This window comes from Arvicola amphibius, chromosome 5, assembly GCF_903992535.2.
Source record: "Arvicola amphibius chromosome 5, mArvAmp1.2, whole genome shotgun sequence".
Classification (NCBI taxonomy): Eukaryota; Metazoa; Chordata; class Mammalia; order Rodentia; family Cricetidae; genus Arvicola; species Arvicola amphibius.
The window spans coordinates 125,596,661-125,614,008 of NC_052051.1; the positions used below are offsets into that span (position 1 = coordinate 125,596,661).

The following is a 17,348-nucleotide window of genomic DNA, read 5'->3' on the forward strand; positions in this document are numbered from 1 at the left end:
TTTCTTGGAAACTGAGTCACTAAGTGGTACTGGGTCCAATACTCAGAGAGGACTTCTCTGCCTTCTGTTTATTCCCCAGCTGGTTAGCTATCCCTGGAGACGAGCTTGGTCATTCTCATCCTCTTTTATTCTAGGCTCAGGTGCTATCCTTTTGATCCTCCAATGGTAACGATTGAGTTAGACAAGGGGTAAAGTCCTTTCTTAGTCTAAGTCACATGCTCTGGACCAAATTCCAAGAATGTTCTGCCCAAGGAATTCACCCAAGAATATGACAACACAGCAGCTTCCTGGCCACCTTTGATAGTCTTCTACCCCTTGGAGGCCAGTAAGTCTAACAGAAGAGGAGGGGGTTCTAAGTTAGAGGCAAAGTATCTTACTGTATTATTTGTGGTGCTGTGAGCATCCCAAATGTTCACAGCAGTCTCCCTCTTCCCCTAGACTCACAAGAATAAAGTGGGTGATCAGTGGGTATGTTACAGAGGAGAAACATAGAGCTTGGGGAATCAATGGTTTTAAGTGGTATACAAGCCTCCTCTTTGTTGGAACAAAGATCTCATCTCTCATGGTTGCTTAGTATATGTGGTGGTTTGAAAGAAAATGGCCTCCAAAGAGAGTGGCACTAATAGGAGGTGTGGCCTTGTTAGAGGAAGTGCATCACTGGGGGTTGGCTTAGAGATTTTGAGACCTCTTTTGCTCAAGCTTCCCTCAGTGTTGACTGTCAGCTGACTTCCTGTTGTCTCCAGGATGTGGCACACACAGCTCCAGCACCACATCTGCCTGCATGCACCATGCTCCGCCTCATGACCATACTGGACGGAACCTCTAAAACTGTAAGCAAGCCATCCCAATTAAATGTTTTCTTTATGAGTTGTCACAGTCATGGTGTCTCTTCACAGCAGTAGAAAACCAAATTAAGACAAAATATCACTCCTTAAAAAAGGTAAAAAAATGTTGGTGTTCTTAAAAATCTTACCAGAGTACCCAGGGAGATACAAACAATAGACTACTGGGTTGAACAGTGTCGCTTTAAAGGACATGGAAAAGTCCTAACCCCTTAATATCTGTGAATGTGACTGCATTTGAATATCAGAACTTTGCAAATCTAATTAAGAATCTTAAAATGAGATCAGTTTAGGATGGCTCAGAACAGCTGCTATAAGGAACGGCAGATCTGGTGAAAGAAGGAAGGCCACTATACAACAACATCAAGAACCGCTAACATCCAGAAGAGAGAAACAAGGAACAGCTCTCCCCAAGATCCCAGACAGACACAGCACCAGTGATAACTGAAGCTCCAACTCTTGATCCCCAAAGTATGAAAACAAATCTCTGTTGTTTATAGTTTCCAAGTTGTGGTGGTTTGCAATGGTAGCCCTGAGAAGCCGTGATTCCTGGGACAGGTGTCTCCTAAGACTTCATTCTCCACTTGTATTGAGCTTTACACAAACACTGGCATTTCCTCTGCCCGAACTCACAACAATGTCAACTGCAGACTAAAGAAGTCACTAGGATTCCTGCCAAGGAAACTACCTTAACAGTATCAAAATTCCATGATGCCACCTAAATTCCCAGACATACAGCAGGATCTGGCTGTGTCCTTAATATTCTGGCAAACTTACAAGAGCAATTACAAGCTTAAGCGGGAAAAATGTAGGTGTGGGAAGTGGAGGACACTTGCCTAGCATGCATGAGGCCCTGGGTTTAATCTTTAGAATTAAAGTCTACTTAGCAGGGAAGCCAAGAAGATGGGCTGGACAGATGGCTCAGTACTGAAGAGCACCGGCTACTATTCCAGAGGACTAGATTCCATTTCCAGATTCACCTAGTACGCTCACAGTGTGTGTGTCACTCCAGTTCCAGGGGACCTGACGCCCTCTTCTGGTCTCCACAGGCAGCAGGCACAGATGCGCTGTACATATATACGTGCAGGCAAAACAGACATACACATAAAATAGTCAAGTCCTTTTGTTGCTATTTTTAAGTCAGTGGACAGTCATTTGGCAGGTATGAATAAGTAATGGTTGCCATGGAACATTACAAGGTATTTCCATATGTTCCACTGTAAGATCCAGCAATGTGTAGCCTTTTCCATTAAGTATATACCTCCTTTGTATCGGGGGAGGGACATAAGAAACACTAAATATGGAAACCAAGAGAATCTGATAGAATTCATTCATTACAGACCACTGTCCTTACAGAAATTCCAACTGTCTGTGTTTTAGCCATATCACATTTGTTAAGGGCTACAGAAGGCACTAGAAAAAGTGCCCACAGCAGGGCAGTGCTGATGCATGCCTTTAATTCCAGCACTTGGGAGGCAGAAGCAGGCAGATCTGTGTGAGTTCACAGCCAGCCTGGTCGATAATAAATAAATAAAGTAAAAAAGTAAGAAAAAGAAGATGGGCCCCGTTATGATCATGTTCAACTAGTGTTACGTATATTCCACATACTAATCACTAGGGAGAATGGTGTTACGATTTGAGGGTGAATGTATGAAGGTTTAGTTGCAGCTGATCTGGGGAAGGATTCCAGAGGCTCTGTCCACACAGGAGATGAATCCTGAGGTGTCACCGTCCAAGACTTCCAGCGGGACAGAGACTGATGAGCAGGGATGGTGATGACCCTGGCCCTGGGTAGGCATTAATATATAAAGAGAGAGTAACTAAAACTTTTCAAAATAGAAAGAAAAATAGCTAGAACAGGAATAGGAAGAAAGCAAATGTTTTTACTGTACAGTACTATTTTAAGCTGCTACTTCAAAAGAATAAAAGTTTTTATGAGTAAGTTTAATTCCCAAGTTTGTATCTGAAACTATCAATTCTAATAATCTTTACAGTCTTTAATAGATCCGTGTAGGAGAATACTATTTTAAGGTGTGTGGTTTTTGTTTACGTTGCATTTGTTTAACTCTGTGAAGCTGTGATTCTTTGCCTGTCTAAAACACCTCATGGTTCTAATAAAGAGCTGAATGGTTAATAGCGAGGGAGGAGCAAGGTTAGGTGGGGCTGGCAGACAAGAGAGTATAAATAGAAGGAGAATCGAGGACCAGGACTGGCTGGGTGGTGGTGGCGGCGCACGCCTTTAATCCCAGCACTCGGGAGGCAGAGGCAGGCAGATCTCTGTGAGTTCGAGGCCAGCCTGGTGTACAAGAGCTAGTTCCAGGACAGGCTCTAGAAACTACAGGGAAACCCTGTCTCGAAAAACCAACAAAAAAAAAAAAAAAAAAAAAAAAAAAAAAAAAAAGAACCAGGACGGAGGAAGATAGAAGAAGGGGAGGAGGCCAGGGGCCAGCCAGCCAGTCGTGGAGTAAGAGTGAAAGTAAGATACACAGAGGAAAGAAAAGGAAAGAAAAGGAAAAAGCCCAGAGGCAAAAGGTAGTTGGGATAATTTATGAAAAGCTAGCAAGAAACAAGCCAAGCTAAGGACGGCCAATTATAAGAAAGAATTAAGACTCTGTGTGTGATTTATTTGGGAGCTAACTGGTGGGTACTTCAAAAAGCCAAGAGAAAAAAAATTGCAAAACAGATACATATAAACTAAATATGAATAATATAAACTAAAATTTATAAATAAAGGTAACAATCGGGCTAGAAAGATGGCTCATGAGATAATGGAACCTGCAGCTCTTCCAGAGGACCTGAGTTCAATTCCCAGCACTCACATGACAGCTAACAACTCTAACTGCTGCCCTCTTCTGGCCTCCTCAGGAACCAGGCAGGCAGGCATAGTCATGTGGTGCACAGAAATGCAGTCAAGCAGAACATCCATATGCATTTAATTAATTTTTAAGCAGCCCTTACGCCAGTGAGATGGTTCAGCAGGTAAAGGTATTTGCCTCCAAGTCTGATAATTTGAGTTTGATCCCCAGAACCTGCTGGGCAGAAGGAGACAGCTGACTCCTTGTGCTCTGCCCTCCACCAGCATTCAGTGTGTGCATACACCTGCACACAGTTCTTTTGATATAGCATCCCTATTATGAAACTCAAATGTGATATGCTAGGGACACACTGCTCTACAGTTGTTATCCTTTCAAAAATGTATAACCTTACACTAATCATGAAAAAGCACAAATCAAACCCAAATTAAACAACATTTCACAGAGTAACTGACCAGTAAGTGCTCTTCAAAAGCACCAAAATCATGAAAAACAAAAAAGCCTGAAGAACCTCACAGCTTAGAGAGAGATAATGATAACGTATGGTGCAGAAGAAAGGATTTTAAAGGTTTCAGTCATTGGGGAAATATGTTATGCTAATGCAAACATTATAGAATGGTTACATACATTAAAGCATAACATAAGATCCCATATATATGTTGAATTTTTGTTTTCATGTCAGAGCCAAAAAAAAAAAAGTAAAATTACTAGAGTCCTGGAAAGGGATACAAGGAAAACTACAGACAGTATGGCGCTTAGTGTTTTGTTATCTAAGGCACCATCCAAGGTCATTTGAGAAAAAGAATTTCAGTTAGAAAAATGCCTCTGTCAAGCCAGCGATGTTGGCCTACAGCACTCAGGAGGCAGAGGCAGGTGGAGCTCTGTGAGTTTGAGGTCAATCCCATCTACAGAGTGAGTGTGAGGTCAGTCCCGTATACAGAGTGAGTTTCAGGACAGTCAGGGCTACACAGAGAAATCCCATTTTGAAAAACCAAAAAAACAAACAAACAAATGCCTCCATTAGACTGGCCTGTAGGCAAGTCTGTAGCGTTTTCTTGATTCAAGGTTAATGTGGAAGGAGCCAACCTCCTACAGCTGCTTAAGAATATATTCATTTTCCTACAGCTGGGGAGATGACCCTGTGACGTATAGGAAAGCAGAGACTGAGTAAGCTGTGAGGAACAAGCCAGTAAGCAGCACTCCTCGATGGACTCTCCATCAGCTCCTGCCTCTAGCTAGGTTCCTGACCTGCTTGAGTTCCTGCCCTGACTTACCAGGGATAAATATTACCTGGAAGTATAAGCTGAAATAAGACCCACCCCCACCCTATTCAAGTTGCTTTTAGTCATGGTGTTTTATCACAGCAATAGAAACCTAAGACACAGAATTTATATTAGGATGATGAAAGGCTTTGTGTTCACATAGTGCTGATGACTATTTAACACTACAAATATAATGCTAGAGAATGTGTCTTAGTTACTGTTCTGTTGCTGTGAAGAGACACCATGACCAAGACAGTGTATAAAAGAAAATATTTAACTGAGGGCTTGCTTATTGTTCTGAGGGTTAGATCATAACAGTACGAAGCAAGGCAGTGGGCAAGCAGGCATGGCACCAGGGCAGTAGCTGAGGGTTTACATCTGATCCACAAGTAGCAGGCAGAGAGAGGAAAAGACTGGGCCTGAAGTTAATTTTTGAAACCCTAAAGCCCATGCCCAGTGACAACACCTCCAAGGCCATACCTCCTAGTCCTAAACAGTCCACCAACTGGGAACCACACATTAATATATAGGAGACTGTGGGGACCATTCTCATTCAAACCACCACAGAATGCAAACTTATAACACAGTTAAAATAATGAATATATTCTTAAGCATGTTATCCCAACTCAAAAACAAAGAGAAGTCTGGCAAGAAACTTATCCATATAAACAAACCAGATCTGTTTCTACTGAGCTGATTTTTCTAATCCTTTTTGCAAGGCCAGTGGGCTTATTGCATACCTTTTCTTTTTGTTTGTGGGAATAACTTTTTCCGAAAATATCTCTTGCATTCAGAACTAACTCAACCAGATCTTGCAACCAAATTAATAATACACCCTGAGACCATTTAAAATTATACACTTAATCCATTTCCCTATTATATACTCACTCTGTTTAACTTGCCTTTCAGAAAACAGTATAGCCCAACCTAATCCTCCCTTGGATTTCACATGAAATCAGCTTCTATGACATAAGCTAAATTTTAATATTTAATCTTAAACTATGCATTCTTCCATGCCTCAGACTCAGAATAGCTGTTAGTGTATGAGAGAGAGAGAGACAGAGAAAGAGACAGGAACAGAGATGGGGAGGAGATAGCAATCATTTGCTGAAAGCAGCCAACAGGTCGAATATAATTTTAAAGAAAACAAATATCTACCATATGGAAGCAACATGTGGATATAGTTTAACAACAACTCCTTGTGGTTTTAAGTTCTACTCTGAGTCACTTGGGGTCAGCAAAATAATTTCTTTCCTTGTAAGATTCTGCTAAAAACTTCTGTAAAACACCATTCCTTATTTCTTTCTCATTCCATGTTTTCCATGCTATGCAATAAATATTGAGCAAAGTCCTTTGTTGGGGCCAGACTCAACCACAGACAACAGACAGAAGTCAGATGGGCAAAGAGCTCAAAAACAGGGCAGATGGAAGACACAAGGAGAGAGTGGAGATTTCACTCACTCTTGTGTACTCCAAGGGCAAGAATCCATTTCACGCTCCAGTGCTGTACTGATGGACTTTTTTCTGGACTTCTTTTCTTGAATGGTCCTGAATCTTCTCCTCACTCTATTCCAATGCTCTCTCTTTCCCCATCTTTTCATTAGGCTTCCAACAGAAATTTTAAAAAATTAAAAAAGAAAAAATCCTTAGCAGAGGAAAAATGTAAATACCTACCAGTACTACCTTTAAATCTGCATTCCTAAAATAAAAGGGACGAGCCATCAGGAGAAATAAGAATCTGGCCATGGGCAGGAAGAAGACTCAGAAGATATAAGCTTGCCCTTAAAATGGGCGATAATGAGCTGGGCATGGTGGGACACAGCTGTCATACCAACACTTGGCAAGAGAACTGAAAAAAATAAATAAACAAAAATCTCAAATAATTAAAAATGGTCATAGCCAAAGGAATGGAAAACAATCAATGTATTAGAAAGGGCAAAGAAACACCTTGTTTCTATAACCAGTGCAGCAGCAACAGAACCAGGAAAGACAGAACAGCTACTGTCACTAAGCATCTGACACTGACAGTGTCTAAAGACAAAAGCACAGAGGCAGGAGACATAGGTCAATGGGTAAAGCACTTGCCACACAGAAGGAAGGACCTGAGTTCAAATCCTCTGAGCCTACATAAAGTCGGCACTGTAGCTGAGTCTATATTGTCAGCTCAGGGGCCTCTAGCCTGGCATAGGACCACAGTGAGGACCAACTACTCTCTCACAGAGAGAGAGAGAGAGAGAGAGAGAGAGAGAGAGAGAGAGAGAGAGAGAGAGAGAGAGAGAGAGAGAGAGAGAGAGAGAGAGAGAGAGAGAGAGAGAACTTAAAACCGAGAGAGGAAAAACACTATTCAAATCACAAAGCTATCTTATTAGATAAAAATGTACAAAAAGAACTTTGGGGTCATTGAGGGCTCAGCAGGTAATCATTCTTCCTGCAAAAGCCTACAGATCTGAGTTTGGTTCCAGGAACGCACTTAAAGACCGAAAGAGAGAAACAAAGGAGAAACAAAGTTGTCCCCACTCTTCCATACTCATGCCTGACAGGTGAGCATATGTACACACATACACACATTCTTCTCAATTACTCTGTAACTTAAGAGCTCCTTTTAAATAACACCAGATTTTAAACTAGAATATTACTTGATTACATAGTCCTTAACTCCATAAGCACTACTAATACTATAAATTATTAATTTGGGACAAATTAACATTGTAATTAATGTGGTTTGATGTTCTTTGAAGAAAAAAAATGTCTATCTGAGTATAATACTGTAATTCTTATTTTTCTAAGGGAAAGTAAGTCAAATATTTAGTAAGCACTAATGTGCTTCATTTTTAACTGGTCACTCTTTAAACGTTTAATTAAGATTAAAAGGGAAAATGTCTCTTGGCATGTATAATCTTTGCTCAACTTTGAACATATGATTAGCTTACATAACAATTTACAAATCAACTTTGCTCATGTATTATGAATAAACCACTCTCAAGAGTAAACACATTTTCTATGCAAACAGGAAAGAGCAAATTAATGATTTTTCTTAGAAATATGATTTTTATATGTACAAAAATTTCAATTTTGGGGATACCTAAATTTTTACCCTAAACATTGTTGTCATGAATCCATTTGATTTTATATTTACAAAAAGGGCTGGAATTGTATCTCAGATGGTGCATTCCTAAAGCCCTTGGTGAAATCCCCAGCAACCCATAAGTGGAGTGGGAGTCAAAAGGATCAGTGGAAGGGGACTCTAGACTACTACACAGAATGTTGGAAACAAGCTGGGCTACATAATACCATGCTGAAAAGGAGGGGATGGGAGAGAAAAAAGATTATTAAGTTGAAATGTATCTGATACATGTAACTTAGGTGAAATAATTTAACAATACAGTACAGTGAGGAATGCCAGTGGGGACAGCAGGATTAACAGAACTGGCTCACAGCTGCTGACTAGCTTCTCGAGAGAGCACTGAGCCATACTGCTAATCCAAGAAAAGATAAGATACGAAGTCTGAAATCCAGTTCCTACTGAATGCATATTGCTTTTTCTGTTACTGTAAAGCTGGAAAATTGTAAGCCACATAATGGTAAGTGCATCTAGAAAAACGGTATCCTACAAGCGAGATCCACTCTCTGAGTTTGTACAATCCAACCTCTGGCAAAAGGTCAAAACATGCAAGATAAAATATCCCAAGTGCTCAAGTAGTAAAGGCATCCGACTTTGTCACCTCACCCACGAGAGCTTTCCTAACACCATTTCAACTATTTCCCACATCTCCATTCCTTTCCCACATTGCCTGCCCACTAGTGTGTAGTCACTTGTTTGCTGGTTTATTATCTGTATCTAGCAAGAAAATGAACTTGCGTCATTGTATCGTCAGTGATGAGCAGAGCACTCAGAAAGTAATAAGCAAATGTGTAGGTCTGGAGCTCAGGAGAAAGGCCCAGGGTGGAGAAAACATGATAATCTCCCAGGAAATTGGGTAAATCACCAGTGGGAAGTGGGAAGAGCTTGAAGGGGAGCAGGAGAAGTACTCTGGAGAAGTGAGGGGATCTCTGCAGGTATCAGGCAGGCAGGAAAGCAAACTGCAAGGAGGCAAGAATGAAAACTTGGCTTAGATCGACTTCAGCAACCTGGATCGAGACTTTGGGGAGTCTAAAGCCAGGTGGTTTAGTCCCAAGTTTAAACACGGTATAATTTGGGAAAAGGTTTCCCGGTGCAGTACAATCCCTGGCGCACGAAGAAGAAGCGTTATTACATCGAAATTTGATTCAGGATCCGCATCATTTCTTCCAAGAAGATGGGTTCTAGAGATAGGTTACCTAGACTAGCTTGAGGGCCTAAGGAAGCAGCTGGCTGGGTCTTGGTCATACAAAGAGCACAGAGGTCACTTGGGATATTAACCGCATCTGTTCCTGACTGGGGGCTCTTGGTGGAGCCTCTGGCTATACAGATACTAATAAGGGTTACTTAAACTATTAGATATCTCTGGTCCTGGTTGTGGGACCTTGGGGAGCCTCTGGCTGTTAAGGGTCATTTAGACTGCTAGCCACCTCTGGCCCTGGCTGTAGGAGTTTGATCTGGCCCGACTCAACAGATAACACAAATCACCAGGCTATTAATCACCTCCAATTCCCAGCCTTCTGGGTGGGAGAACAGTTTTTACATTTTTTTCATTGAGAAGACAATCCTGCATGCTTAACACTCCTGGTTGTGGGCTGGAGGATCTCCATGCTCCCAACAGAGACGCCCAACATTTAGAGTTTGAGAAGGATAGGCCGAGGAGACTGGGCCCAAGAAGTCATCTAATCCAAGAGGAACTAAAGAAAGTGTGAAAGAGTGTATACGGAATGCTGCCAGCTGATCTACTACGTAATACGACAAAGATCCACTGGGTTTTACCTCTTGAAGGTTACTGGTGTTATGCCGAAAGCCATTTCAGGGCAACTATATGACCTGATGGCGAACTGCAGAGTGATTATAAGCTAGGGAAGTAGAGGCAAGCTTTAGTTAGGATCCGAAATACGCTGCCAAGCACAGCCCTTCCAAGTGTCCATATGTCAACTTATGGCATTACTGAGGAGGTGGGGATGAGTGGAAGGAAGTTAGGTCATCTGGTAAATGCCTTCAGTGGGACATTGGGCATCTGGACCCTTTCTATAGGCCTCCTCTATTCTGTGCACAATGACCTATGCAGGACTGCAGGCCCAAAACAACCAACCAAGCTATGGGCTGCAAACTATGAAACCCTGAACCCAAATAAAGTTTCTCCTTCTAAGCTGAGTACCTCAGGTACAAAAATAAGAGAAGGCTGGCCAGTATCTAATGATTAAAAAGGACACCAGAGATGGGCGACAGCTGAAGACCTTTCAGGAACCAGGGACGTCAGTAAAGTGGCAAGGAGTGCTGTTTCTTAAATTCTGCAATTAAATAAGCAGGAGGAACAAATTACGCAGCTGAAGCACACCTGCTATATTGTGAACAGTCGGCACGGGTTGTCATCGTCCACCCAAGAAACTCTCTGCATGAGCCTCTACCCAGCTAGGGCGAGACCATGATTTATTTTTTCCTCACTGCATTTCTAGTACCCAAAACAGCCAGCATGCAGCAGACACACAGAAATTCAGTTAAAAAAATAATAATCTCATATAGTCCAGGCTACCCTACAACTTGCTAAATAGCTGAGAATGACCTTGCATTTCTGACCTTTCTGCCTCTACTTCCCAAGTACTCATAACAAACCCAGTTTTCAGTAAACACTGCTATATAAATTCAAAATTCTCAATCCACGCAGTCGCTTTGTTTATTCTCCTCCTCCGATTCTTATCATGATGGCCAGCCCACTTAAGCATCGTCAAGTATTAATGTCATGAGGCCTCGAGAGTTCCATGTATCAAAGACTCAAATTTCTTGGGGTGGGGGGAGGGGAACTAACTCTAGCAGGGCTTAGTGGTGCACGCTTTAAACCATACACTCACTCGGGAGGCAGAGGCAGGCAGATCTAAAGTGGGTTCGAGGCCAGCCTGGTCTATAAAGCGAATTGCGGGACGGCCAGGGCTCTGTTACAAAGAGAAACACGCCCATGAAAATACAAACAAAGAACTAAGTCTTGCAGAAAGTCTGGTTAAATAATCATGGCCCTGGGTGAAAGACTTCTTGCAGCGGCAGGCGCGCGGAGTCCGCCTGGCCGGCAGAGGGCGCCGCAGCTCCCGGGCCGCCCGCGCTCACCTGCAGCGGCTGCACTCGGGCCTGCGCTCGGCGCGCTCCACCGGCAGTCCCCACAGCCCGTCGGCGCCCGCGCCGTCCCCCTCTTCGCCTGCGGGAGCCGCCACCGGCGCTGCGCTGCCCTCTGGCCGCTCCTCTTCGTCCCTCGTCGGCGACCCCGAGGCCCCAGGAGGCCGAGGCACGGACGCCCCGAGAGTGCGCGCCTCTTCCTGCGGCTCCATGGCTGGTGTTGCAGTCATGAGGTCGCATTGAGGGAGCGCCGCCGCCGGGGGGCGCCACGCGCTGAAGAAAGCGATCCGCGCCACGCACGCACGTCACGTAATGGGCGGGCCTCAGAGGTACCGTGAGGTCCCGCCCCGTTGCAGAAACAAAGGAGCCTATTGGTCAGTGCGGGGGTGCTTCATCCATAGGTGGGAGGGAAGGCGTGGCAATGTGGCTATGCTAGTTAAGTATAGGTTTCCTGGGACAGGTAAAGGAGTCATCGCCAGAAGCCACCCAGACCCCGAACGTCAGCGTCGTTCTCTGTATTTAAAGGATAACGTGAAATTTTAGGCAGCCGTGCCGGATTCTAGGACGTGTGCGCGCCCAACCCTGCCGCCCCTAGCGCCCTTAATGGCCAAAAGCTGTAAAGGAGCTGTTGGAACCGCTGAAAACTGGTCCAGGGACTGCTCCAGTATGAACTCGGATCTCCTGTGTCCCGGGCCTTGTTCGCATTTAACACCATATGATCCCAGTGCTGTGTTTACCTAAACCGCCTGGAACCGAACAATGGTTACGATTCACCACACAAGCACTACCTTAATGAAGGTCTCACAACTCTAGATAACAGAAGAACGCCTGGTAGCTCAGCTTTTAAAAACTATATCAGAGGTAGAAATGTTGCTTGCCAAAAAAAAAAAAAAAATGAGTGACTGTATTTCTTAATGCAATCTTAATTCTAATTAATTCTTAATTCTAACTGTACATTTAATCAGAAGAGTAGGTTTTCATCAGTCCTCTGAGGTATTTTGCAGTAACGACTGCCTTGATGCTCTACTTCTGACTTAATAGACTAGACTTAGCCGGAAACAATAAAAATAAATCAACTTTGTATCTCCTATCGTTTATTTTAGCGTTAGATTTTCCAACCACCTTAAAATCGAATTGAGGAGTAATATACAGGACTGTACTTTAAGGTACTCAATTCTTTTTGCCCTGAAAACAGTATCTTTCTTTTATTTGGGGATAGCCTGAAAAGAAGGGGACAGTTCACCTGGTAAATAGGTGTAGTGTAGAAAAAAAAGCACGTTTGTGTTAAAATTATGATATGAATGAAACTCAGCAACTGTAGGAAGGAGGATGAATCAGAAAACAAAGAATTCCTGGCTACAGGTGTAGATGGGAAGACCAGCTATTTCTAACTGCCGAATTAAATTCTCTACTGACTAGGTTTAAACCAAAGGATGTTCCGGCTCTCTCATTTCAGGTCAGGGAAAGCTCTAGCAGGTGGGGTAAGGTTTTTCTGCTGATCTCAGCAGATGAGTGCTAACAGCCAGTGGTTTTCTCAAGAAGCCCACACCTGGTCCCTGACTCTGACCTTTGAAGGATGCAGAATCCAGCCATTCATCTGTGTCACCACCTCCGCCCCATTCAGGTCTCTGTGTTTCTTGCTCAGTTTATTACCATTGCCACAGACATCTCTATATTTGAAAGAAAAAAATCTCTACAAGTCCAATTTCCCAGAAGTTAACTAGAATAAAAACTTAAATAGTTAATAAGCAAGCACATAAACCTCTCAGGGGCTGACATGGGGTTAGCAGACACGTGTCCTTTGCATGGGCTAGACCTGGGATTCCTCAGCAACACTCTGAAACAAAACAAGTTAATTATTAAATCTTTTCCATGAGAGGAAATGCGATTAAAAACAGGCATCTGATGCCCTCAGGGAAGTGGAATATACACCCTTATGCCTGTCTTTTAACCCCTGACCTGGAGCACTTTGAGGAAACACACATGTGTAGGGACCACCATGGAGTGCACAAAGGTAACACAAGTCTAGCAGTAACCTGCTTAGAAAAGGCTAGGACCTAAGGAACGAAGTGGTTGTTTGAATGAGAATGGCCCCCAGAGGCTCATATATTTAAATGTTTAGGCATCAGGGAGTGGCACTACTTGAGAAGGATTGGCAAGAATGATCTTGTTGGAGGAGGTGTGGTCTTGCTGGAGAAAGCCCTCTAGGGGTGGGCTTTGAGGTTTCAACAGTCCACACCTGGCTCCTTTCTCTCCCTTTCTGAGGCCTGTGGGTCAGGATTAGCACTCTCAGCTACTGTTCAGTACCATGGATGCAGCAACCATGCTTCCTGGCATGCTGGTAATGGACTAAACTTTTGAAACTGTAAGCCAGCTTTCCTTCCTTTTTAAGAGTCATGGTGTCTCTTCACAGCAATAGAACAGTAACTAAGGCAGGAAATAAAATGTCTTTTAAAGAGATACAATTTATTAGGGGCAGGATAATGCAGATAGGTGTTCTTTATGCAGATAACCAGGAATTTATATTTCTTCCCTTCATGAGTTTCTATGGCCGGGCCTGCTTAAGTGAGAGGAAGAGGAGACCATGTCAAGCAAGGGCCTCAGCAATGCCAAATATTACATACCCTGCCGATCCAGCAGAAGGAGGGGCCAGCAGAGGATGAGCTTTGATTCAAATAAAAATAAAGGCAGGGCATTTTGTTTTCTACTGCAACAAATGGCCACAAATGTGGTGGTTTAGTAAAACACGCCTTTATTCTCCTGAACATCCCTAGGTCAGAGCTTTGACATGGCTTTCATGCCAGGCTGCATTCCTTCGGAGGCTCTAAGACGGGGTGTGTTTTTTGCTATGGGTCGTTGGCAGGATTCAGTTCCTTGTGGTTATTTCCTTGCAGTGTTATCAGCTGGGCCCAGCTTCTAGAAGTTACTCGCATGGTTGGCTCAGAGCCCCCCCTTTCACCATCTTAAAAGCCAGTAACTGTGGGCTGATTATTTTTCATTGTTCTAACTTTCCCTGCCTCTTCTGGAACTTCCCTCTCTGAAAAACCCTCTGCCTTTCTTCGCCACTTCTTCAACTCCAATAACCCATGGAGATTTTTCTTTATTGAATTCAACTGGCAACTTTGATTCCATTCAACTATGTAGTGTTACATGCATGAACATGGCAGAGGGAAAATGGGAGCCAAAATTATTTTCACCTTATATATGCTTACCAAATTTAGTAGTTTCATATTTATACAAACTGCATGTGAAAAATGAAATATAGGGAGAGATGGCTCAGTAGTTAAGAGCAGTGGCTGCTCTTATAGAGGCCCTAGGTTCAATTCCTAGCACCCACATGACAGCTCACAACTGTCTGTAACTCCAGTTCCAGGGGATCCAGCACCCTCACATCTTTGCATACAGGCAAAATACCAATGCACATAAAATAAAAAATAAATAAATAATCATTATTTTAAAAAATTAGATGACATACAGTCACCGAATGTCAAGATACCACGCTTTTCACGTGGCTTACAAGCACTGTACACAAGAACTATGTAAACAGTATTCTGAGAAGAACATGGAACAAAAATAAAGACACCAGATCTAATAATCCTCAAAGCAGTACCAGTATTATACCAGGAGGACAATTCCAGTTGATTCCATCCTGATGATGCCCTTTCCATCACATGTGGAAGACAGTTCCTCTCAATTCCTCCCTTTCCTGCTGGCTGTACTTTCCTTGAGTTCCCGATGCCCTTTCCGTAAGAAATAGTTCCGATCCTTTCAATTAGCAATGATTACAATGATGCTTACGTTTCTGCAGCTTCCTTAAGTCCATCTGCCATGACTGTGTTGACGAATTGGTCCTAAATACCCTAGGCAATGATAGAGAGATGGTCCTCTTTTTCTTAAGCCCCGAGTTCCTCGACACTGTTTTCTGTAGTCTACGGTTGCTCTTGTCTTCTCAGAGTAAGGCTTTCCTGCACAGCTTCTTGTGTGCGTTTTACCCAATGTGTCACCAAGATCTAATAGTCCGTTTCCTCCTGAGTTACACCGCTGCTCTCAAGATTCTCTTTTGCCCTAAGTTTCTGATACTCCCTCTGTGGCGGTAGATATTGTCAACAGAGCCACAATCACCTAGGAGACAAATGTGTGGGCACCTAGGTCTGGTATTATCGACCGGCTTACATGAGGTGGAAAGAGCTGCACGAATGGTACCACGTCTTGGGCTGAAATGCTGAACTGAATGAAAAGGAGAAAGGGAGCTGAGCGCAACCATTCATCTCTCTATGTCCTGTGTCTGAAATGTGTCCAGTTGTCACCCTGTCTTCCCCATGATGAGCTGGACCTTCACGCCGTGAGCCACAGTAAACGTGTCCTGAAGTTGCTATTATTGATATTTGGTCACAGCGAGGAGAAAGGTCAAAAAAACAAGCTCTCCACAGAGCGGCCCCATTTCTCTGCTTGATTTTCCTCGTAGGTCTGCTCCAATTTCCTGCCTGTGTGATTTTGCTTTAAAGTTTGTTTGAAATATATGCTACAGTCGCCTGGAAATTTAATGCCTTTTGCTCACAGATGTAATTTTCAACATTTGCCTACAGGATTTCGTGTATCCTATATGCTTGGATTTATGGGGAAGCATATTTATTTGCTTGAAGAGTTCTTGTTTTGTTTGTTTGATTGTTAAATCAAGTAGCCTTATAACAATAGAAGCATGTTTTTCTATCTTGAAGTAACTATCTTTGAGTGAATAACTTAATAGTTAAATAAGTAACTATTACGTGAAATAAAAGTCAATTGTGTCATGACAAACAGCTTCTCTTAGACCACGGTGGGAAATGAAATGCAGTCTAACATAGGACGTTTCCAGTCTAGTTTCCTTTGGGGTCACTTGAGAGCCCCAGAGCCTGTAGACATCAGCACTCCCAAGAATTCTGCCTCCAGTTGGAAGTGAGAACCACTGTTCTGAGCTGACCCTGCATTTGCAGAAAGGTCGGCACCACGCAGGAAGTTTGCACTGCCCAGCTTCAGACCTGCAAGGTTTTCGCCGTACCAGCCTGTCTCGGGGTGATTCTAATCCTCTGCAAGGCATTCGCGATTATTCAGTATATCTTACGTCCTAACCTGATTAAACAGAATCTGCCACTCCTTGTGTGATCCAGGTGAGCACGAAGGCTGTGAACTATTGGAATTTACTTAGCATAACCAGGCTTTTCTTGCCAGAAAAGAAGAACTGAGGTTTCATTCCAAAGGGGGAAATAAAAAGGTTATTGGTGTTGTGTTTCTAGCTTATGAAGGCATGAAGCTTATGGATATCATACTACTATCTTAAAATTAACAAGTATAGAAATTTCCATTGCAATTTCTGATACTGTAAATATGAGTAGGTAACAACCCACACAAAGATTCCTTTTGTTATGAAGTTCTGAAAGCAAAAACATGGGAAATTCCTGGTATAGAAGCATTCTCAGAGAGTCCAATACTGTAAAAGAGGTGGAGGACAAACAGCCACCACTGAGTGAGCATTAGGAAAAACTGCAGGCCCGTATGTCACCAAGTTCAGTGGAGCTAGCTGATAAAAAGATTCTCTTTTCTAAAGCGTTAGTTTCCACTACCAGATCCTTCTCCTCAAACCGAGTTGTTTATCACTTCTTGACTCTAGAAAGAAACTCAACAATTCTTGTGATACTTCACACTTAGAGTCTATCTCTACGGTGTTGGCTACTTTTATGATAACCTGACACAATCTAGAGTCATTTGGGAAAAGGGAACCGCAACTGAGAAAATGCCTCCATCATATGGGCCTATAGGCAAGTCTGTAGAGCATTTTCTTGAGTGTTGAGTGATGTGGGAGGACCTATCCAGCCCATTGTGGGTAGTGCCATCCCTGGGGAGTTGGGCCTTGGATATATAATAAAGCTGAGCAAGAACCAGGTAAGCAATGTTAGCCCATGATCTCTACTTTAGTTCCTGCCCTGATTTCTTTCAATGAAGTGTACGATGAAATAAACCCTCTCCTCCCCGAGCTGCTTTTGGTCAGCATGTTTTATCACAGTAATAGAACCCTAACTATGACATTTCCTAAACTTTAAAACATTATACAAACCTGCAAGTGGAAGGGATTCATCAAATACAATATATCTGTAATTATCACCATGGAAACACAAGAAATAAGAAAAAAATAAAAAACAAAGTAACATGACCCCTCCAAAAGCTC

General features: G+C 42.9%; 1 protein-coding gene across 3 annotated transcripts in view; it reads right to left on the reverse strand.

Annotated features, from left to right (window-relative positions):
• Dtwd2 (DTW domain containing 2) overlaps nucleotides 1–17,348 on the reverse strand; it is a 122,805-nt gene that overhangs the window by 36,452 nt on the left and 69,005 nt on the right. Inside the window, exon 1 of one of the 3 annotated variants that reach the window (XM_038330218.1) lies at nucleotides 12,714–12,794. The exons of 1 other annotated variant lie outside the window; for it this stretch is intronic. In XM_038330218.1, coding sequence (XP_038186146.1) covers nucleotides 12,714–12,739 — 26 coding nt within the window. In that variant the 5' untranslated portion in view covers nucleotides 12,740–12,794. Of the gene's footprint in view, nucleotides 1–11,140; nucleotides 11,364–12,713; nucleotides 12,795–17,348 lie in introns of those variants that run through there. One more of the 3 variants, XM_038330216.1, reaches the window with a different exon arrangement.